This window comes from Rhinolophus sinicus, linkage group LG02 (genome assembly GCF_036562045.2).
Source record: "Rhinolophus sinicus isolate RSC01 linkage group LG02, ASM3656204v1, whole genome shotgun sequence".
Taxonomy (NCBI): Eukaryota; Metazoa; Chordata; class Mammalia; order Chiroptera; family Rhinolophidae; genus Rhinolophus; species Rhinolophus sinicus.
Window position 1 is genome coordinate 43,553,824 of NC_133752.1, and position 24,192 is coordinate 43,578,015.

General features: G+C 31.4%; 1 protein-coding gene across 4 annotated transcripts in view; it reads right to left on the reverse strand.

The window, feature by feature from the left end:
• Positions 1 to 24,192, reverse strand: part of CCSER1 (coiled-coil serine rich protein 1) — a 1,114,085-nt gene that overhangs the window by 887,038 nt on the left and 202,855 nt on the right. For all 4 annotated transcript variants that reach the window (XM_074323491.1, XM_074323495.1, XM_074323500.1 and 1 more), the window contains exon 4: positions 9,802 to 9,895. In XM_074323491.1, coding sequence (XP_074179592.1) covers positions 9,802 to 9,895 — 94 coding nt within the window. The remainder of the gene's footprint in view (positions 1 to 9,801; positions 9,896 to 24,192) is intronic.

Here is a 24,192-nt window from a genome sequence, read left to right on the forward strand (position 1 = left end):
CCTAAATATTTACAAACTGGCTAGCCAGAAAGACAACTGGCTTTAATAATGACTTACTTTTAAATGTTTGCACTTGAAGTTTATTTTTGTTTTCTGTAGATATGTTGCTTCTTACCGCATAAAAACATTTAAGATTTTTAAAAAGAATAATCTAGAATTGATTTTAGACTATTTCATTGAGAAGATTGTTCAAAACAACTTGAAAGCAATTCTGCTAAAAATAGAAGTACACAGTTATTTAGAAGAGTACACCACCATGTTCCAATTCATAGAATTACAGTTTTTGGCTAATACTTTTTGATGATTCTTTACTGATACACATCAGCAGAGTCATACATTTGAAAATAACAAGTTATCCTTTTATTCAAAAATGTATACATTTAGTATTTTATTTTATAGCAAAAGCCAGAAACAAAGCCCTATTTTGGTTTTGACTATTTAAAAACACATGAGACCAAAGAAAAATAATAACAGGATGAAAATTTTTATGTATGATCCCTAAGCAATCTTTGCTTTGAAAGGTAGATCTAACCCTGTATAATTTTTCAGATACACTTAAATATTTATTTCTTTAAACCTTATATTAATTTCTGCTCATGGAGCGCCTCCACTCCCAGCCTTTACTGTACTTTATTTAAACACAGTTCAAGTATAACTTCTCCTAAAGCCTATCCCTCCTACTGCAGCCCACAGAAATATATCTTTCCCTTGAATATAGTATGTTATATTTATTTAGCCCATATCATCATTTCTCAGTATTGCATTTTTTTTTATGAGCACATATTGACTCTTCAAATAGATCAGTGGTTTTCAGACTTTGTTTTAATAGTTGAATGCCGATAGCTGTAAAATAACTTAACTATTCCAAATAACTTTTATTGTTTATTATAGGATTCCCCCAAAGACACACCAATTCTTCAATAGAAAGCGTCAACAGAGAGCTTATGCTCTAAAAATCATGAAACCCTTCACCTTAAAATATTCATCTCACTGTTTCCACCAATCCTAGTCTCCTCAACTACTATATCATGATTTTTACCCAATCCCAATCAAATCTCCATAGTGAAGGATACATCTTAAACCAACTGTAAAATCTCAATAGATCCTAACTTGTTCTTCCTCTCCAAAGAATGACCAGAGTTCAGTGAAGGTGCCATTTCTTCCTCACCTCAGTAAGGAACACACTGAGCTAGGTCTTATCAAAAGGCTGGGGAGCCAGAGTTTGATGGTAATATCAAGGCAGCATGCAAATCTACTAATTATTCAGACAAATTATGGTCATATTTACTAAGATGTCTGGTTATAGAAAGGTGGTCCTCAGAAGAATAAGAGACTCCCAATTCCACTGTAGACTCTTGGAAATTTTGATTCAGAAGAAGAATCAGAATATAAATAAAAGGGGCTAATGCTATAGTATTGCCTGATAAATAATACTATCGAATCTTATAATTTAAGGAATAGAAATTCTATAATTGTTTTTAGTGTATGTACAATTACATTTTAATTTGTTGAAATAGTGTGAAATGTTCCTTATTATTTCTCTCTTTTCTGCCTAAGGCACTGTAGAACATTGTTTCATATCAGTGATTATTTTCCTTGTTGATGAACAATTTTACATATATAAATTTTCTGTTTCTTCAGAACAAAGACTAGCATTTGCTTTCTTAATTACTTGTTCATTTTGATAGTGACAGCTGATGTTGTCGGCATTATTCAAGCAATTGTATGGAGATGCCACCACACAATTGTAAAAGGCCATGAAATTTTATATTGAGACACTTATTTTCTTTCTAATTGCTCCAGAAAAACCATACTGAATAAAATAAATCTTTTCCTTTGACTGTATCCTCTAATGAACTTGAGTCATTAACTGCCCTTTTGCACAGCAAAAGAGAATTTGTAACGGTAGAAAGTGTTACAATAGCAGGTTACAAGTAAATTCTATGACTTCATTAAAACCACTGTCATTTAATGTTAAATTAGGTCAGAATGTATAAACATTTTCAACAATAGTTGATTAGGTTTTGAAAACCATTCCACCTAAAAGCCTTCCTTCTAGCTAAGCAATGCTCTTGAAGTATAGCAAAGTCTGTCAGGCAAAATAGCCAGAGGCACTTTTAAATCCACAAATACAAATGACTTACTCTGTTTGCAAATATAATACAAAAAATGAAATAATTAATTCCAATTGTGCTTACTAAATGGAACTAGTCAATTTCTTATTAACAGCCTGTTTCTACTACAAAATAACTTCATGGCCTTAAACAAAACCTCTAAAACAATGAATATTCATGAGGAGCAGAAGTAGACGGGGTCTATTTCATAATATCTAAAATTCTCTTCCAGTTAAGGCTTTTCTTCTGTCATCTAAGTACACCATTTAACACAGTGAATGGAAAATAATGTGCCCAGGTGAATGTCATATTTTGAACATGCTTAATATTTAAAAAATGGGAATTGAAATCAATATCAAATTAATGAATTAATCAATTGGTCAATTAATGAACTGCACAAGCAAAATCAACAAATAAACAAAAATCATTAAAATTTTGCAGTATCTGTCTTGAAAATAGACATTACCGATAATTGTATAGTGTTGCGTTTAAGTAATATCGTGATCCCTATGCTCTATCAGTAGACCAAAAATAAATTATTGCTTTTTCAAGGATGACAATTGGTAAACTTTTTACAAAATTTTTATGTCTATTTTGTCATTTGCAAGAACGTGGGGGGAGAAATATGGAAAACAGTATTTAAAATTATATAAAAATTATTTTTAAATTATTTTAAAATATATCCAAAGTTTTGCAATATGGAATCTTTATGAAATGATACTTTCTGGATAGTTCAAGTTTATAAAAAACTATGATTTTTTTTCTCTTAACATTCTAAAGAGTAAAAATAACATTTCAGAAAGCTATACTTCCAAAGTAAATTGTACATCAGATAGTTTGCTATCTTATCAGAGTAGTCAGAATATAACACTTTTCTATTGATTCAGGGCTATAATAATGCTTAAAATGTAATGGAGTCATATGTTGCAATACAATAATGCCTCATGGCCTGCTGATACAGAAGGAGATGTCTGTTCCTGCATTAAATGGACCCACACTGTTCTGCTTTATGACTTTGTCTACTTTTCTAAGCTTTTTGCGTTCTGTCTTGCTTTTAGGCTAGCAGTCCTTATTTTTCACCACATTGAGCATGCCTGTTTGAAGCAACTCCTTTCTCCTCTTCTAGGATGTTACTGTGATTTTCAATGGCCTTGAAAAATACATAACCAAATATATTAAAACTGTATGTAAAATTAGAAGCGGTAAGGCTAGAAAGATAGTGAAAAGAACCTGCCATTTAATGTTAAGATCTGGGTTAATATCAGCTGTGTGAACCTCAATACATTTTTTAACCAGAGAGTACTTGCTTCTTCCACTGTACTTGGAATATATTAACACCTATTTCAGAGTGTTATTGTGATAATTTGATGAGATAACATATTTGAAATCCCTTGTAAACTATAAAGCTGAATACAAATGTATGCTAGGATTACTATCATCATTATCAGTACAAGATTGCCATCTAATGGCGAGCAAGCAGGTAACATGTACTCCAACCCTTTGAAAGCAGAAATGAGAAAGCAAAAGCACCAGCTGATGAAAAACATGAAGTGACAACTAATGTCGCAATTGCATCTTTACTACAGTGTTACCCAAAGAGTGTATTACAATAGAACATTTTGCATCTTTATTATAACTGCTCTTTCTAGAAACTAAACATCATTGAGTGCTTTTTATAGTGAAAATAGCGGGTAGGCATTAATTCACAACAGTATAATTTAAACTGTAGTTCTACCACTTTACTAGTTTGTAATCCTGGACTAACAACAGTGTTCACCTGTGCCTCCATCCCTTCATCCATGAATCCAAAATGGTAATGTGCATATTTTCTAAGAGTTGGTGTTAGGATTAAATGAAATAATCCAAAGTGCTTATAAATTATAGCTTAAAGACAAAGTAAAAACAGAAGCAACTTAGTACCTACACTAGTCGTTGGCACCACATAGATTCTTCCATAAGTAAATATAAGTTAATTTCAGCTTCTTGCATAAAGTCAAAAGCAAACATATATAAGTGATGCCCATAATCGAAAAAGTTCATGGAAAGAAGAGCCAGTTTGAAACAAATTTTTCACTGGACCTACGATTTAAAAATTTTATAGGAATTAATTTTATTAGTCAAAAGAGTCATAAGGACTAAACACAGAGCCTTCAGAGTTAGAAAAACTTTGGGTCCAGCTAGAATATCTACTGCCTGTCATATTTTATCACTCAAAGCTTTCATTTTCTCAAACGTGAAAGACATTATTTAACTCATTGAATTGGCATATAAATTCAATAAGTGTTAATTTATTACTATTTTACTTAATGTGATAATTATGTAAGTGTGGAAATATGTGATAGTCACAAAATTAATTGCATATGTTATGGCATTCTATACATAAAATTGGAGAAATACTATACTTGAAAATATGGTTGAGATGCTCTGTTACTAGAGACTGGAAAAATCACCACATTTTCTAAGACTGGATGCCTATTAATCTTCTGCCATTATATTTTATCACACATATTGTAAAAACATAGTATCAGCGGAAGTACTTACAAAATATTACATGCCAGACATGAAAGAGAGCATTCTACTGGGCTTTTTGAACTTACTCCTCACAACAAACTTATGAGGTACATACTTTTGTTGCTTCCTTTTTCAGATGAAGAGAGGGAAACTGAGAGAGATTAAATAATTTGTTCAAGTTTACATAGCCTGAGAGTTGGCTAAGATTTGTCCAGAGTCCAGGTTTTTAGCTACTTCCAAATTAAGTGTCATATATTCTTAGCTTTACACAATCAGATTGAAGCTACCTTACACACACTTTTTCTCTGACTTAAACATAACAAAGCTTGCAAAAAGTTATAATTTATTTTTGTAATTTTCCCCGTGTGAATGTTGTTGTAATTTGTACATTATCATTCATATTAGCAAAGCCACTAGGGTTTCATCTCTGTTCTGCTGTGCTATTATCCATTAAAAAATTAAAAATAAAAATTACCTTCTTAATTAATAGGCACAGGAGGCGTTCCTAACTCACGGCAGAATATTATACCACTTGCTCATCAACCTCAAAATAATTTAGCTATTACCTAATTATTTCCTTATTTATGTCATTGGGCCATTACTTCCTCATTTGCATGTGGACATATACCAAGAGATAGTACCCTAAGTGTTTTATATATAAAATAAATAGGAGACACAATGGAAAATTTCGTCACTCAATCATCTCAATGACCGTTACAATTTTTTCATCAAAGAATGATAACTAAGTAAAATCTATTTTCAATTAACTCATCTTCAAATTATAAAGATCAAATTTAATACAAAGTAACAGCTTAGCTTTATCTCTGAATATTAAAAAAATTGGGTTAATACATTTTAAAATATTTAACATAGGAATTTTTTTTCTTTGAGAAATTGTTATTTAAAATATGTTGTAGTATTTTGGACATACTAACAAAATAAGACCTAGCCAGGCAATCAGCTCTAATGTGTCTTTTGGAGCAAAAATTAATGTAAGACCCAGTTTTATTTTACTATAATATAATATAAGACTGGGTCTTATGTTAATCTTTGCTCCAAAAGATGCATTACAGCTTATTCTCTTGCTAGGTCTTATTTTGAGGGAAACGGGGTATGAGTAATATCCGGGGGGAAAAAATGTTTTTATGCATTTCAATGCATCGGTTTTAACACAAAGAAATGTACCACCTGTTATAAGCAAAGTGCCTTAATTAATTTCAGAATAATAGGTACTAACAAAACATCACTTAAAATGTCACACAAAATTTAGATAATAAAAATTCAAATCAGAAAGCATATTTTAAAATAATATATAATAATGATGAATCATTAAGAAATTGAGCAGTATGAAAAAACACAATGATATGACAAACTCTTTGACAAGGAATTAAAACTAAGATTTCAAGAGAAGTAACCGATTTGTAGTGGCCTCCTATTTTATTCTAGACAACTTTACATATAAATAGGTCACCTGTTTAGGTAGGATGATATTTTAAGATAGATACCATTGTCATTTTACAAATTAGGAAAGTAGGCTCTGAAAGACTGGATCACTTGCCCAAGGCCACTGCAGCAAAACTGGAATTCTAACTTGGATGCAGTTGTCTCCAATGTGGCTGTTCTCTTTTTATATTAATTTGCAATTTCTTTAACCTGAATGGGTCTTTAAAATATGATTTCTTCTTGAGAGTTCTTGTGAGGATTAATTTGAGATACTGAGAAAGAGAGCATGGCTTATTATAGGTATGCAGTTTTCCTTTCCTTTTAACTTAGATTTCCAGCTACTAATTGCTAAAACTTATACACAACCCACTCCTAGTGTTAACATAGGAGCCAAGGAAAGAATTAGAAAAATAGTATTTTAATTAATATGTTCCAAACAGGAAATACCAAAATGTGTTTTAGGCTTCTTTCCTTTTAACTTTAACTCATTTAATTAATTACGATGCTTAACTGCCAAATTAGCCAGGCGCATGTTTCCTATTAGCTTCTACCACTGTGAAGGTAATACTACTAGCAGCCTAAATAAAAATGTTACCTTGTTCTAGTTTATTTCAGAAAATAGTTAAAGATTAAGTGCTCCAAAACCAAAACTCCAGTTCTTATTCTTATCTCTGTATCGAATAGTACACACTGTTTGATATTTAACTGGTTGTTGATAACATCTATTTGTAGAAAAGTTATCTTATTCAGTTACATTAGGGGTACATTTTGCAGAGTTCATTATAGAGGACCTATCAGGAAGTAACATTGTTGAACATGCAATATTTTATTAGGCTTTAAGCTAATTATCTTATGTCTGAGAAAAATGCTTGACAACATTTACTTTAATTATTCTCAACATTAAAATTATCCGAGGAATATGAACTATAACCAAGGAACTGGATTTAATTTTTGTATTAAGCAAAATTCTCATAAAGCTTCTAGCTTTTGCTACACTGCTGTGTCACCACTTAGCCTACCTCTACTGAACATCATGCCACCAGCTTGTACTGCAAGGAGTTGTTGAGGAAACTGTTCTTGATATAAATAAGTTATATCGTATTAAGACATGTGAGCTAAATATCTTTCAGTTCTTAGTAAGAAGAATTTCATTATTTTAAAAATGAATTGATTGGTTGACTGAATGATTGATGGCATATATCTTTAATCATGCAACTGGTTGTGTTTCTTTCTTCACATATCACTAGTAGAGCACCCCAAGAAACATTTTCCACTCATTGTGATAATACCAGTATACATTTTATGTGCCAACCTCACCTGTGATTTCATCTTATTTTTCATATCCTTGTTTTATCATAACCCTATTTACATTGAATGAATATTATTTTGCCCCCAAGAGGATAAGTCTTTATATTTTTAAGTCATTATTTGCTTTTCGTCATGGTTGCCTGCCAAACATAACCGAGATTACTTCACTACCTATAATTCTTTTAAATTATTACTTGGTTTATTTTTTATTGTGAAAAATCTTTAAACATGCACAAAATAGAGAAAATTTTATAACTAATGAATAAACGTTTGACCCCAAGTACCATTTCCCTTCTTTGATAATTTTCAACAAATTTCCAACTTTGTTTTTCTATTCTTATCTCTGCATTTGTAGGTAAAATAAATATCAGATGCCATGCATCTATTTAAAGAATTTTCCTTAAAAAATAGTCCACACTCAACAAAATAATAATAATTCTGTAATAATTCAGCTGGTTCTCAAATTTCTCTGATTAACTCATGAATATCTTTCTATAGTGATTTTATTTTGTTCAATAGATATGCCAATAAAGATGTCACATTCTATTTCTTACTTTTAATCTACAACACCCATCACCTTTTTATCACGCCATTTCTTTGTTGAAGAAACCAGACCATTAGACTATAGAATTCCCACATCCTATATTCAGTTGTTGTCCATCTCATCATGCCATTTAACATGCCTTTTCCCCTTAAGCCAATGTTTCCTATGAAATCATAGTTTAATCAAGGGACTCAAATAGATTTAAGTACTTGTGAGCAGAAGTGCTGGTGCTATATACTTCCTTAGGCATTGCATTAAGGGGGACAAAATGTCTAGTTGTTACACTTTTAGTGATGTTAAGATGAGTATGTTTAGGTATTACCTACAAGTCTAACCCACCGCAGCAAAATTCTCCATCAACAATATATCCTTAAAATCTTGCTATAGCACATATATACCTATATTAGTCCTCTTAATAACTTAGTATATTATACAATAACTTAGTATAATGACTTAGTATAATACACAATGCTTCGTATAGCATTGTATATTCAACAAGTGTCCTATTTAAATACATTTAAGGTATTTCCAATATTTTGTTATTACAATTATTTTTCTATTAATAATTATTTGAATACAATATTTTGTATGTTTCTACCACATTAGGAATAAATTTCTAACAGCTGAATAGTTGGGTCTTAAAGTAAATAAAGGGATTTATAGATTTGCTAGATATTGACAAATTTCCCACCAAAAGGGAGTGCATTCTCACCACGTGTAACTATTTCATGATAAATACACATGAATAACAAAATTGCATAAGGTATCTGCATAAAAGTGAGAAAAATGTATATTTTTAAAAGAATATCAACTCAACTGTAGGAAGAACGTCTCAAGAAATGGTTATTCTAAGTTTGTATTCAAATAAAAGAATTTCAAGTAGTTTCTTATTAAACTAAAATAAAGTGTAAAAAAACATAAACATTGTTATTGCCTTCTTTTGACAATTGTTAATATGACATTATCTATAATATAAAAATATTGCATGAACAAAAATTCAGCATAAAATGTTAGAGCCTGAAATCACCTTAGAGATTATGTCTAATTCCTAGTAGTTAAAAATATGGACACTGAAATCCAGGAGGTTGATTTTCTCAAATGTATGCAGTAGGATCCAAGATTTTTTAAGGTCCAATTTAATTTTATTTCTACTTTATTTGAAAATGACTGTATTAAAGGTATTATTAGTAATAAAAAGCAAAATAAGTAAAAGCTTGCCTCTGTAGCCAATTATCTAAATTTGAATGAACAATTAATCCCTGTAACCTACTTCAAATGGAGTAATTTTGGTATTTGGAGATATGACTTTGTATGCTTTAATATAAAGTATTACAAACATAATAGGATCCATTCTTAATTTATACAAAAATTTATCTCATACTATAATTGTATGTGTATGCATGTGTTTATGAATATGTGTTTGTGGTGGCTGTTGGTAATTATTAATTTTGAGGTCAACTTTATGCATCAACATTAACCTTGCAGTTATTATTGACGTGACTAAGTTTCAAAAAGTAAATCTAGATCTACAAACTCTCCATTTGGTTATATAAAATGATGAAAACTGGGATTATAATTGTTTTCTTCAAAAAAATAACTGCTTTATTAAGTGTTTAATTAGAATGTCCTTTTTTGAAACAACTTTTGTTTTATAGGGTTTTGTATTTTATTTTATATTTATCTTCCATCTGGATTTGTATTGCCATAACAGATTTTAAGATCACCAGAATCATGTGTTCATGATACCTAGCAAGGGTCTTGCACATATACAAACTGGAGCTGAAAAGACGAAAGGCAGCCTAAACAATATTTAGCTCATCAATGAAATATAAATAAGTACGATCAGTGTTGTAAGATATTGTGCATCTATTCAACACTTACCGGAAGGATGAAGACTCTGTTCTTCTAAAAATTCTAAATCAAGCATTAGATCATCTTCATCCAATTCACAAGATCCCAAATTATTCAAAACATCCTGATGAAAAAGCAAAATCAATAATTAGAGACAGAAATACTGAAAAACTGAGGAAATATTCACATGTAGATGCCACAAAGCAAAAAAGAACTCATATTAGAAGTGAAAAAATTTAACCGATACAAGAAAATATTTGACTATCTTTAAATTATCACCCCAATACCAATTTTCAAGAATTACTATCAAAATATTAACTTTTCCATTTATTGGTATGCTAGCTTTTTTTAAAGAACATGTATAATTAAACAGAGATACATATGAACAAGTAAGAAATATTAAAATACAGTAAAGTATTTTAATCAAAACTTTTTTAACGATCATGAAATAAGATAAGATTTTGCTCTTTAAAAATGCACAAAGAGGATATAAAAGCTTCCCAAATGCATAGAAGTCTGTGAACTGAAATTTTAGATGATTTTTCTAATATTTATCTTTCATATTTGTGTAACATTCTTCTGACACATTTAATGAATTGTTTCTCAAACAAATTTTGTACACAGTACCAACTGTGAGACATTAACTTAGACCATATTTGGAAGTGGGTATCCAGTTATCATTTCCCAATCATTTATGTTAGACTAGGAGGAATGAATGGAGGAAATAAATACCTATTAGATTAACTGATTATTGATAATGTGAAGACACGGCAAAATGGCAGTTATGGCGAACCAAGGCAAATGGCTAACCAAGGAGAGAGGTATCGGGAGAAGACAAACTGCCTACACTTTGATCTGGTACTTTTAGCCTCCAGAACTGTAGGAAAATACATTTCTGCTGGTTAAATTACCTAGTCCGTACTGTTTTCTTAAGGAAGCTCCAGAAAATTAATACAACCAACATTTAGAAAGCAATAAATGTTGAACAAAGAAAGAAAGGAAAGAAATGAGTGCCTGGCATATGACTGTCACCTTTTTTTGCTGTTATGTCAAGCAAGAACATCTTCCTCATCGGAGGAAGCTTCTATGGTTTGTACAGTATTTTCCCCTTTTATTTGGACCCATCCTACTGAATCCATCTAGATACAGAAAAGGGTACCAGGTTATTACATGAGACAAACCCTGTTTGGATGGGGTTTATTTGTGGATGGTTCAAGATGGGCATCTTAACCAAACTTGCTGGTCAGAGAGTAGTTTTATAGAAATGATAAAAATTTGTGTTTATGTGTGTGTGATGGATATCGCAGCAAAATGCTGTTGTATCAGGGACCTTAGAATTCATTGTATGGTTAAGACCATTCTAAGGATACTTGAAAAATGAAAAATGTCATAGTAGTAGGTCATCTGTTTCCTGGTTCCAGGAGGTCCTGAGGTCCAGAGGATACTGATCTTTTCAAGACTGGACTATTCAACCCTCTTTTTGATGTTGTAGTTAATATATCCACCCACAGTTTGAAAAACAAAGTAAATTTTTTTTAACAAAGAAATAAAATACTTATGAAACCTGCCACTGTTCTTCGAACATTTAATTTAAGATACACCAACAAAATGAACAACTTAAATTTGGGAAACTCACTACATTGTTATAATTTAATTTTCATTTTGCAGGTGACTCTTGACATTTGTATTAGCAGGGGTCCGTTTACTACTGGTCTAAATGAACTTTTTTAAAATCTACCCATGCTAACTCATGTTGTGTTGATATCTTGCTTACTAAGCAACTTTCTTGCTAGTATAGTGGAAAGTATTTGAAACTGGTGAAACCTCATAATAAAAGGATAGTAGATGCAGTAACACAATCTTGCAGAAAAAAAAAATCACTGTGACCTCATAAACCTAAAAAGAAATATATTTTCCAGATCTCTCCTTAAAAAAGACCAATAGCAGCAACAATATGTTTGCCCTCAGCCAGCACTTATGGACAATTCAGACACTTGTTGCCCAATATCCACCAACACAAAAGAACCAGGAGTCCTCAGTTAATAGGGGGGAAAAAAGAAAGAAAGAAAAAGCACAGAATATTTCTAGAACATCCTGTTGTTGCCAAAAAACAAAGTTTGTCTAAAATAAAAAGTCAGAGGCAGTTTTGAAAGGCTAAGAAAAGTAACCCTAAATGGCTTCTCCTTGGCTAATTTCTGACATAACAGATACCAAAAAAATTAAAAATAAAAACTAAATCATTATGACTAAATGAAACAATTTGAGTCTGTTAAAGGCTTACAGTGTATAATACTCAAACTGAGAAGTTAGTATGAAGGATATAAAGAAGCACTAATGATATACACAAAAAAACCACAAACAAGATAGAATCTTTTAAATTTTTATTGTTTTTGTGAGTTATAATAATATATGGATTTCTTGTAATTATATGTACATTTATAATATGAAGACATATATTTCTTTTCATGTGTGTAAGGAAAGACTTGCAAATAAAGTAGAAGCATAAAATACAGTTGTTCTGTGTCAGGAATAGAAAGGACTTACCAGCACTAACAGTCACACATAATCACCAAGTAGAAAAGGAGTCCAGCATTTAATTAACATTAATGATCATGCCCAGTTTATAAGGTGGTACAACTGTGTGTTTCAGACATTTGATAAATTAGTGGACTATCTAGAAGTGGTAACTAAGCAGAAATAGTCTCTCATCTCCTGGTAGATAAAAACCTAATAGCTCTCCATAATAAAGATATAATAATGAAACTAATTATTTTACTAACATTAATATACCAGGCATATATATTATACTAACAGGAAAACTGTTATGTATATAACACAAGCCATTGGAACTTAAAAAGCAAATTATTTTGTGAGCGGACATTAATATTGCACAGAATTAAAAGTTAGGCATAAACTTGTAAAGGCACAAGGGCATATAATAAGTAAAGATTGATTGAAAAAAGAAAGTCCATCCTGATGGTCAGTATCTTGAGTTTAAATCCTCTGAATATACAGCAAATTACAACGACTAGAAAAAAAAAAAATTATCTAGTAAATAACCTGGAATATGCAAATTTAAGAAACAACTTTTTTTTTTTTTTAAGTCTGTATGGTTACTAAATACTATGGAAGCACAAAAATAGACTCAGATATTTTTGAAATTCCAGGGAAATGTGAACATTTTGATATCAGCAAAGTGTAAGAAGCAAAAAGATAAAAAGAAATGAAAATCTTTGGTATGAGCATATTTGTAACCAGTTTTAGGGAAAGCATAATGATTTGCTTTGGGATGCTTGTGATATGTATAATAATTTTCTTCTCTAAAAGTGGCTAAAACATTTAAGATAAATTGATATTTTAGATTTCGTATTTTATTAAAACATTGGGGAGAATTTTATTATATAAAATTTCAACCAATGTTTAAGTGCCATAGGAAATTTAATACATATTCCAGTTAATCAGCATGTAGGATTTATGTGAATACTTTGAGAACCACTGATTGTTTAATTGTAAGGAAATACTAATTATTTACTAAATTTGTAAGATTAACAAATTTGGTATTACATCAACCATAATTATTACTAACTATTATGTAAGCATATATTTAAAGTTCTGTTAACAATACTGATTACTCATGTAACCTCCTAAATGACTGAAAGCCATTAGAGTAAACTAAATAATTATTAATGAAGTAATTACAAAATTAATTTTCTAAACCCGAAAGACATAACAATGAACCTAATAGGCATGTTTTCTTTTCTCATAAACCTTACAAATAACTGTATCCTAATAAAGAAATGCCAACCTCTTTGATATATAAATAAAATAGGTATTATCATTTATAAATCAGTCTCTTGTGTTTTGGTACTGTGAATCAATTCTCCAGAACCTGGTTGCTATTGGCAGAAATAATACAATCAAATTTTGAAGCTACAAAGTTCAGAAAACAAGCTCTGATCACTACATTAATAGGTAACCACTCCATAAGGTCCATTCTAAAGCAACTCTTTAGCCTTATCTGTCCCTTTATTATGATAAAGATGACAATTACCATCTTGCTAAAACTAAAGAAAGCTGAGACAGGTCACTACATAAGAAAGTATTGCTCAAAAAAGAAAGAATTCTATCAAAGGAAATTATTACATTATTAAAATATCCTTAATTGTGGTATTATAAAGATGATAAAGATGTCAATTAATTTCATTGTTGTACTATTATATATTAGTCAAAGGACTTTCCAAACAGGCTTAAAATATTTACAAGCAAGTTGTGGCATCCTGGTCTAGAATTCAATAGTTGTTTACGAATATTTAATAACACAGTACAACTGCTCTGATTATTTGGTCTCTTCACTTTTAGTGAAGAGAGAATTATTCAAAGTAATAAGGGATAGTCAATCTAGTCTGCATTCTTCTTCTAGTCATTCTACATTATCATCACATGCTATGATATACATTTCATTCTCTGCTAATCATAGGAGTCTGTCTCCACATTGAGTAAAAGGAAAATATTATTTTATTATCGAAAATGTATGAGGTAGCATTGTACAAGATCCTTAGTCTAACTTCCCTGTGTGTCTAAATATACATTCTGAGACTTGGCTTATAATAACTATATTCTTTTTTACATGGGAAAATATATAAAGTCGACTAACCTGATAAGTATCTTTAAATAATTCATATTACCCCCAGAAAGATAAATTATGTGAATTCTAAAAAAAGAGAGATGTAAAAGTCACAAGGTACACACATCATTCAAAACAGGCATTGGAACAGGCTGGGAACATACAATTTGACAAGAGTTGAGTTGTGCACACCTATATATGTAGTGGAAAAGAGAAGATAATACATAACTGCATGCATATATTTTAATGATATGATTTCACTGTTATTTTTTGGGGAAGAGAAATTAACATGATGATATTTTATAATTCCTACTCTTAGGATAGTTACTTGGTTTTTATTTGTTGGTTGTATAAAGTAAAGATAATCGTTATGACAGTTACTTCCACCTTTCAACATGGCAGCCATAAAGTATTTCCAAACACAACTTTCTCTTTGCTAGTTACTGATTTTAACTTATGGATTTCAGTAGCTCAAAATATATTTTCAATAAAAATTTTCAAAAATGCATCTTAATTCTTAATCCACCCTTACTCAGAAGGGTTCCCACTATAAGTCCAAAAACATACATTCTGCAAATATGAATGGTGATCTTATGTTATTCATTAAAATAACATATTGCCATAATAAATATGAGCATAAGACAATATTTTGTTTTGATTATTATGTATTTTTTGTACTGGTAAAATATCTAGCAAAATGAGATTCTTAAAGCTATGCCAAGTTTCTAATTCGTCCCTTTATACTAAAAGTAAGCAATTCTATAAGTTATTCCAAGTAGCACAGTACTATTTGAGTTTCAGTACTGAAATACTGAAACTCAAATATCATGCTACATTTCACTTTTTAGGAAAAGTTAACATTTGTGTAGATTCATAAAACCATAATTTTACATGGATTTTAAGTTAATAGCTGGATTCATACAAAATATAAAATTAAACTCTTAACATTTTCTTTTAATATATGTGAACAAAGAAATTGAAATTTTGTTATTAAGTAATAAAAATAGAAAACTAGGGAGTGTAAATATATCACATAATTAGTAAACTTCATAATTCAAATTTGAAAAATTTAAGGATTGGTGTTAGTTTAAAAAATGCATTTTTTGGTCATCATTTAAAATATGGAAAAAAAAAAAAAAAAGATGTCTTTTGGGTTCCATTTTCATGACAAAGTAGAACCAATGTCACAAATATCATATCCTTGATTCTAAACCTGACTAAATCAGTTTGTGTCATTGTCAAAAGAAACACAAATAATTTGATAAAGATTAGAGATTTCAGAGAGATCATTATTTCTAGCCTTCATTTTTCTTTGTGTACTAGGGGAGCTGAGCATTCCACAGTTATGAAGTGCACTTCATTATTTCCTTATTCCTTATCCCTATCAACGTTTTTCCAAGAACCATTCTAATTCTTCAACTTCCACTTATAAAATTTTCTGCACACTTCTCTGAGATTACTCTCATTAAAGTATTCATTTGAATACATTCCCTTATTGCCATAACACACACACACACACACACACACACACACACACACACACACACAAGTCAATGGTATGTGTCTACAGAATAAATACTAACTCTCTTGACAGTCAAAATCCCGCAATACAATTTCTACTTACCTCTGCAAAATCTCTTCCCACAAGCTTATTATTACAACCAAACTCATGTATTAATTGTTCTCTGAAAATTCCATTTGAGTTTCTTGTATTGCCCTGAGTCTATCCCCTTGTTCCAAATGCCTGAAAAGTAATATAAGCTAACATATTCACTCTTATATCACAGGCATGTTTTACAATACTACTTATAACAAGTGCTAACAAGTGTTTCTTGATGATGTTAGGAAAGTTTAAAAGTCTTTCTCTAAAACATTCCTTTTCTGGGCAATATGTGCTGGTTCTCCTGGAACATAAGACCTCCAGCTATACCCACACTATGCAGAGTATGAGAATAATTCAGACTGCTCATTGTACTTCCTGCTAGAGAATCGAGAAAAACATATAAGACTGTCAAATTCTTTGTGTTGCATCTAAGCAGAGAATTCCTATGCTTTCAGAATCTCTAGCGTTGTATCATTATAGTGTATGGAAAATAATATCTCATTTACCTCAGAATGTCTTATGTGTGCTATGATAATATTACTACTACTACTAATATCTGATTTAATTGTATGTCAAAGAGGTATCATATCACCGAACTATTTTGATGAAGAACATTAGTGTCCGTTTTAAAATATCAATTTTTTAAAACTATTGAATATTTTGAGAAAACCATATAATCCAGAAGAAGCACTCATGTGTAATACAAAGGAGTATTTTAAAGGCTTTTCATTGCTAGCCCTACACTAATTTAGTTGTCTTAGAATTTCTAAGGTGCACTTTTTTTTTTAAAGTTGTCATTTTGGCCTCATTGGAAATGCTTATTTTTCATCATTACCAGTGTATATGAATCTGAAAATTGTATGAGTCTCCCAACACTTTAGTATTCCAATATATGCTGGATGGGAATTTGCCAAAGAAAACATTATATGAAAGCTTGTTAACAAGTGACATAAAGCAAATTGATCCTTTCCAGATGAAGATAGCTGCTCTAGAGAATACTGGGTATTTTTAGACAGGTAGAGTTTTTGTATATTTAGGCCTCAAGTTTTCTTCTAGCTTTATCTTTATATATAGGACCCTATGGAATTAATACTTTACTAATTTAGAAATTTGAAATTGTCATAATTTTACTTCTAAAATAGGAATCAAATTATACAATAATATTTACTGTGTCAACTTTGTGTTAAATAATACCATATAGTGGGAAAACCAAAAGATTGGGATTGATAAACCTGATTTCTAACCCCAGGCAACCACCAAAACATCTCTGACAACTGAAACAAATCATAACCTGCCTGATGCCATTCCCTGAAATACATATTAGAATGGTTATTCTCTAATAGTAATTCTACCCAAATCTAAAATGTTACCATTTGTAAGACAGCTATGAGCTTCTTTCCTATGATAGTATGCTACTCAGACTTACCCAAACTACAGTCTAAGGGCAGAGTTCCCAAAACTGCTCTGACTTCTGACACCGACAGCAAGTTTGGAGTGTTCACAAAAACCCTCAAGTGCAATATTTCATAGAAAGGACTTACAGAGCTTACTGAAAGCTATACTCACGATTATGATTTAGTGCAGGGAAAGGATACAGGTCAAAAAATCAACCAAAGGAAGAGATGCATAGATTAGAGTCTGGGAGGGTTCCAAATAAAAGTTTCCTTTGTGCACATGATATATCACTCTCCTAGCACTGATATGTGACAATAGATGCAGAGTATTGCCAACAAGGAAGCTCATGAAGCTCCGCATCCAGATTTTATTGAGACTTCATTATATAGGTATGATCAATTGACTAATTGACTACATGGTTGATCTCAGCCTCCAGATTGTCTGTTGTCAAATGACCTGAAGTTTCTACTCTAAATCACATGGTTAGTCTTTCTAGTATGGCCAGTCCCACCCTAAGACTGTCCGGTGTTCCCAGCCCGAACAAAGATCCAGTGTGGCCAGACCCCACTCTAAACAAAGACACTCGTAGGTATGACACAGATTACATCTCAGAAACTGAGAGCCCTGGCCCAGAACTGCTCTGGGCAGGGCCCAATTCTTCCCTATACATATACAATGTTTTCATAGATGGTGAATAACTCGTGATCTAATTGAGTTTTAAATTATTTAAGCCTAAATACAAAAAATAATTATGTTATATGATTCTTTCTCTACTTTGTCAAATTCCAGAGTCATGTCTGCAGGTTGGAATTATCATTGTGAGCTTTTTTTTCTTTTACAGTCAATGTTCATCTTTTAACAATAAATAAATAATTCACTAAGATAATGTGTACCAAAGTATTGTATACATAGTCTGGGTTAAAGTCTTACTGGTTATTTTCTACATCTTTTCTATATTGTATTCATAATTATGGTAACAAAAATTAACTTATTTCCTTATTCAACAATATTTATTGAGGGCTTACAAACTGCCAGGAACCGTATAAATTCCAAAAAATAAATGAGAAAAGTGTCCTAATCTAGACAATCAATACAAACAAATAAACAAGATAATTTCAGCTACCAATAAAAGACATTTTTAAGAAAAGATTAATATAATATTCACCAGTTGTAGGAGGCAGCTACTTTACATGAGGTTGGCAGGGAAGACCTTTGTAAAAATGACATTTGGGCTGAGTCATGAATGACAAGCAAACATGAAAATCAGAAGGAAAAACATTCTCAGCAGAGGAAACAATACATGCAAATCACCTAATGTGGGTGTAAGGTATGTATGTTAGTAGGGCATAGAGAAGGCTCTAATGGTTGGAGCATAGAGGTGAGATGAGAATGATACAAGAGGAGATCAGAGAAGTAAGCAGCATGTAGGTCATTTGATAATACCTTTTGGGCAGATAAGAAATTTAGATATTATTGGAGAGTGACATGATTAAATATACATTTTAGGAAAATCATCCTACCCACTCTGACAAGAATGCATTGCAAGAAAGCATTTTCTAATGGATCCTAACAGCCAGGAAGGCATGTATTGTTTTACAGATGAAAAACTTGAGGATTAGAAAAATTAAATAACTTGCCTAAGACCATGCCACAAAAAGTGGCAGAACCAAAATTCAAACATAAGTTGCCTGAAGAATAAAAGTCTCTCCACTAATTTTCCCTTCACATGACATGAGGGTATGTGTGTGTGTGGGGGGTGGGGTGGGGTGGTGAGGAGGGTATTTTTAGAGATATTGAAGGTAATCCACTCAAATCCTCTCAAATAGTAAGAACTATTATATTTTTATTGAAAAGGCTAGTAAGCATTTTACTAGATGTTTGGACACACATAAATGAGCATGTATAGTTTTTAAAAGGGGGTCTAGACTTGTTTCCTTAAAACTTCCCAAATGGGTATGCTCACAGTTTTGCTATTTTCGATTAAATCTCAAACAAGTTAAACTTTTTGGGCCATAATTCACTTTCTTGTAAAATAAGGGCAAATCATTCCTGATAATCTACTTCCCCTATCTGTAATTCCTTTCACATACAAATGATCCTTCACTCTTCTGAGATAATGTTAAAAAAAGTCTAACCTGTCAAATTTTGCTTGACATGTTCTTTCTTTTTCACAGCTGCAAATTTTTTTTTTAAATTAAATTTATTGGGGTGACAATTGTTAGTAAAATTACATAGATTTCAGGTGTACAATTCTGTATTACATCATCTATAAATCCCATTGTGTGTTCATCACCCAGAGTCAGTTCTCCTTCCATCACCATATATTCGATCTCCCTTACCCTCATCTCCCACCCACCCCCACCACCACCCTTACCCTCTGGCAACCACTAAACTATTATCTGTGTCTATAAGTTTCTGTTTCTCATTTGTTTGTCTTGTTCTTTTGTTGTTTTTGGTTTATATACCACATATCAGTGAAATCACATGGTTCTCTGCTTTTTCTGTCTGACTTATTTCGCTCAGCATTACTCTCTCAAGATCCATCCATGTTGTCACAAATGTTCCTATATCATCTTTTCTTACCGCCGAATAGTATTCCATTGTGTATATATAGAACAGCTTCTTTATCCATTCATCTATCGAAGGACAAATTAAACTGAATTTCTATCTTATATTCACACTTTCATCAAGGTCCAATTAATAATGCATTCCTTTATGGAGACTCCCTCATCTTCATGTGGTTACATTAATTTCTGTTAACCACATGAATTACTAACATTAATTTATTTCCATGCGGCTTATGATAATATTCTTATTTATATCATCATGAAAATAAATATATGTATTATTCTCTCTTTGTAGCTCCTACAATATTTCCCACAGGCCTACATAGGCTAATACTTTAATTCAATCAATAATTATTTATTAAGAAACTTATATCAGGTATTGTGCATTGCCTTAAACTTTGAACTTGTTAAATGGAATATTATAATACATAAATTAGAGCATTTTCTGACTTAGTAAGAAATCCATACTTATTTAAATAATTTGTATCTTTTACTTGTTAAAAGTATCGTATTGAAGCTATGTTGAAAAGTAATATAATTCCAGTTACTGGGTTATTTTCATATTAATGTATTTTGTATTAAGGTACAAACAAATATATCCTCACAGGCAGAAGTAGCACACCATTTGCAGAATATGAGATGTGATCAAAAGCTACGGTGAATGTTTAAACTAAAAAAAATGTATTACTATAAAAGACACATTGCCATTAATCCCCCTCAAAATGTTCTCCCTCATTTTGAACAAACTTATCTCATTGTTCTTGCCACTTTCTGAAGCAGTTCTGGAAGCCCTCTTTCATGAGTGTCCTTTCGTTGTGCTGCTGTGGCTGTTGCAATACCCTGAAACGATTGAAAACATTTACCTTTCATGGTTATTTTGACTTTGGGGAAGAGCCAGAAGTCACACGGTGCCAGATCCAGTGAATCGGGTGGATGAGGACACAGGTAACGTTTTTATTTGACAGAAATTGCCCTACCAGAAACAATGTGTGACACAGAGCTTTTCCGTTGTGATCATAAAATACGGTGAATGCCACTGCTGAGTGCCATCCAATAGAAAAGCAGGGATCTTCAATATGGAACCTTAGTAACAGTGTGTGACAAGTTTCAACTTGTTCAGTACAGTCAGTCAGGTGTGAGCTACGGTTGAGAGAAGGTGTGTTTAAAGTGTGTCGTAAATCATCCCCCATCATGACAACACTGTGTCACACATCGCTTCTGGCATATGGCAATTTCTGTCAAATAAAAACATTAGGGGTATGTCCTCATCCACCTTATTCAATGGATCTGGCACCGTGTAACTTCTGGCTCTTTCCCAAAGTCAAAGTGATTCAGGACATTGAGGTAGACATGACAGTTCAACTAAAGACACTCACAAAAGAGGACTTCCAGAACTGCTTCAGAAAGTGTTAAGAATGATAGGATAAGTGTGTTCGAACCAAGGGAGAGTATTTTGAGGGGGATTAATGGCAATGTAAAAAATTTACTGTAAAAATGTTTATTTAAAAATTCATCATATTGTTTGATCATACCTCATGCCTTTCTTTTTTCTTATAAAATTAGAACTCCCTATCTATCTATTTGAAAGATTAAATTTGTATTCCTTTAAGTACTGGACATAATAGTATTTTAATGAGTAAAATAAAACAGTGTTACATCATATAAGAGAAAGACAAACATTTCAGCAATATTAATATATAGAGATATAACCAGTTTAGAAGTGCTTTAACATCAAAAAAGAATATATTCAGTTTTAAATATTTATAGTGCTCTATGAAGGTATATAATACTATTTCCTATTCTTTGAAGGACTAGTTTAAAACACAATATTGACAGACATTCAATAATAAAAACACATGTAATCAAAAAATAAATATATTCATAAATATCAAGTGCCTGTCAATATGAATTTCATCTAAAATGTAGAGAACAAGAAAGTATCATTAAAGTGCAAATCAGAAAAATAATTATATAGATGATGGCCCAGCCATAATAGAGCTGGTTCATTTCTTCAGTTTGGTATGTTTGCTAACTTATTTATCTGATATAAAGATTTTCAAATGCATTTATCCTTCTGGTTAGATCAATATAAAATTTTAAAAATGTTTTTATTTTTTCTTAATCACTTGCAAAGTTAAAGACAAAATTGGAATATTCTATCCTGTTTACCAATTCACATCAGTTTTCTCTGCATCTAGTCCATATAAAGAGCGTACCCTAAGGAGGTAGGAACGGTACAAGAGGACTTATAGAATTCTAAACAAATGAAGTGCTTTATAATTAACCGAAATCTACTTCAGTACTTAAAATCCAGCAACACAAACCAATCAATTCAACTTCATTAATGTATAAATTAATGGGATTCATGATATAATGATGGAAGGTATATGAATAACAATGAGGATAAAGAAAAATAATAAGTTTAGAGAAATATCAATTAAACAAAGGACATTTTAAATCAAATTATAGTTAGTTTACAATACAAAACTGTTATTTTCTTTCCACTGGCAACTCATTTTTCTTTCATTCTTATGAATAAAGATTGAAATTTACTTCTATGACCATTATCCTAAAATACATTCATTAAGTGCATTTTACCCTTCTTTCTTTTTTTCTTCTCACCATAGCAATAAGATCATTATTTTGTGAAATATAGTGACCATTATTAATTCCATGTACACCATGATATTCTTTGAAGTGAATGCATTAAAAAAAACAACTCGTGATATGATTACATCTGAATTTGTTTCCATTTTATAAATATATAAAACTAACATAATGCAAAGTAAATATGAAATCAGCCTTTGTATTTTCACAAATATGTTGTTTTTGTTACAAAATATACTGTTGTTTCTAAAAGGCTCGAACTTTTCAAATGCTTCATAAATTTGAGGAAAGTGTAGGAAAATAATGAAATAAAAAGTTTTTAGTATCTTAAAATAAATAACCCAAAGTAATTCAGGATATTAAAATGAAGTCCTACCTGGTGGTTCCTTTCTGCTCTGATTATCCTGTATCCTAATTACCAGAGGGCTGTGTAGTGATGGCCGAATAAGACTGGTTTCCTGTACTTACTTTCAGGCCACACGGTTCTGCCCTCATCTAATAATCCTTGCCCGTAGGATGCACATATTTTATCATTGTTAGATCCTTGGCTGTTGCTGCATCCTTTGAAGACTTTGACCCTGACGTGTCTAACAGTCCTGGGGACCATCAGTGTCCAACTCTCTGATCAGGGCCATTGTGCTTTCCTGTCTTTTATGCTTACTTATGTTTTAGCACTCAGTTCTTAGATTATTTATTTTTCCTGTTGAACTTTAAAATCGTTGGGAGCAGGAGAGAGGTCACACAATATCTCACAATTGAATGAATTGGCTATTTAGTACATGTCTGTCCCTGAGGAGATTATCACAAATGAAACTCTTAATTCTCACCTGGAAAATGAAAGAGATTGGGAATGGTTATCAATTAAAATTTCTGAAGGCATGGACAATGACAACTATTCCTCACATGGCTAGATCCAAGTAACAGAAACTCCAAATTTGTTGATGTATTTTCAGAAAACATAAGAAAAACAAATTTCAAAAATAAAATAGTGGAATAATTAGTTTGAATAGTTATGAAAATCAAAGAATTTAAAAGTACTCTGGGTGGCAAAAGCAATTTCCAGGTTAAATTGTATCTTTCCACATAAAATAAATAGACAAACATTCAAAAATTAATATAAGTCTACAGAAAATCACAAATGGTAATAATATGTCAAGTGCCTTGAGCATAAATATAATTAATGATTTAAAGATTAAGTAATACAGGGTCGGCCAGGTGACTCAGTTGGTTAGAGTGTAAGTTCTTAACAACAAGTTTGCCAGTTCAATTCCTACATGGGATGGTGGGCTAGCGCCCCCTGCAACTAAGAATGAAAACGGTGACAACTAAATTGAAGGACAACAATTTGACTTGGAGCAGGTGGGCCCTGGAGAAACACACTGTTCCCCAATATTCCCCAATTAAAAAAAGAAAAAAAAAGATTAAGTAATATAATACTATCTTAAAATTTATCAAAATTAGTACCAGAAGATTTATTTAATTTGTATGTATTTTTGTAAGAAGGGAGGAATCCATTTTTATCATTTTCTCACTTCAGCTTTATTATACATATTTCCCTGTGAAATATCTTTTCTCTTTAGCTAACCATTTTCTGAGACATTCAGCATGCATATCACAATTATCAG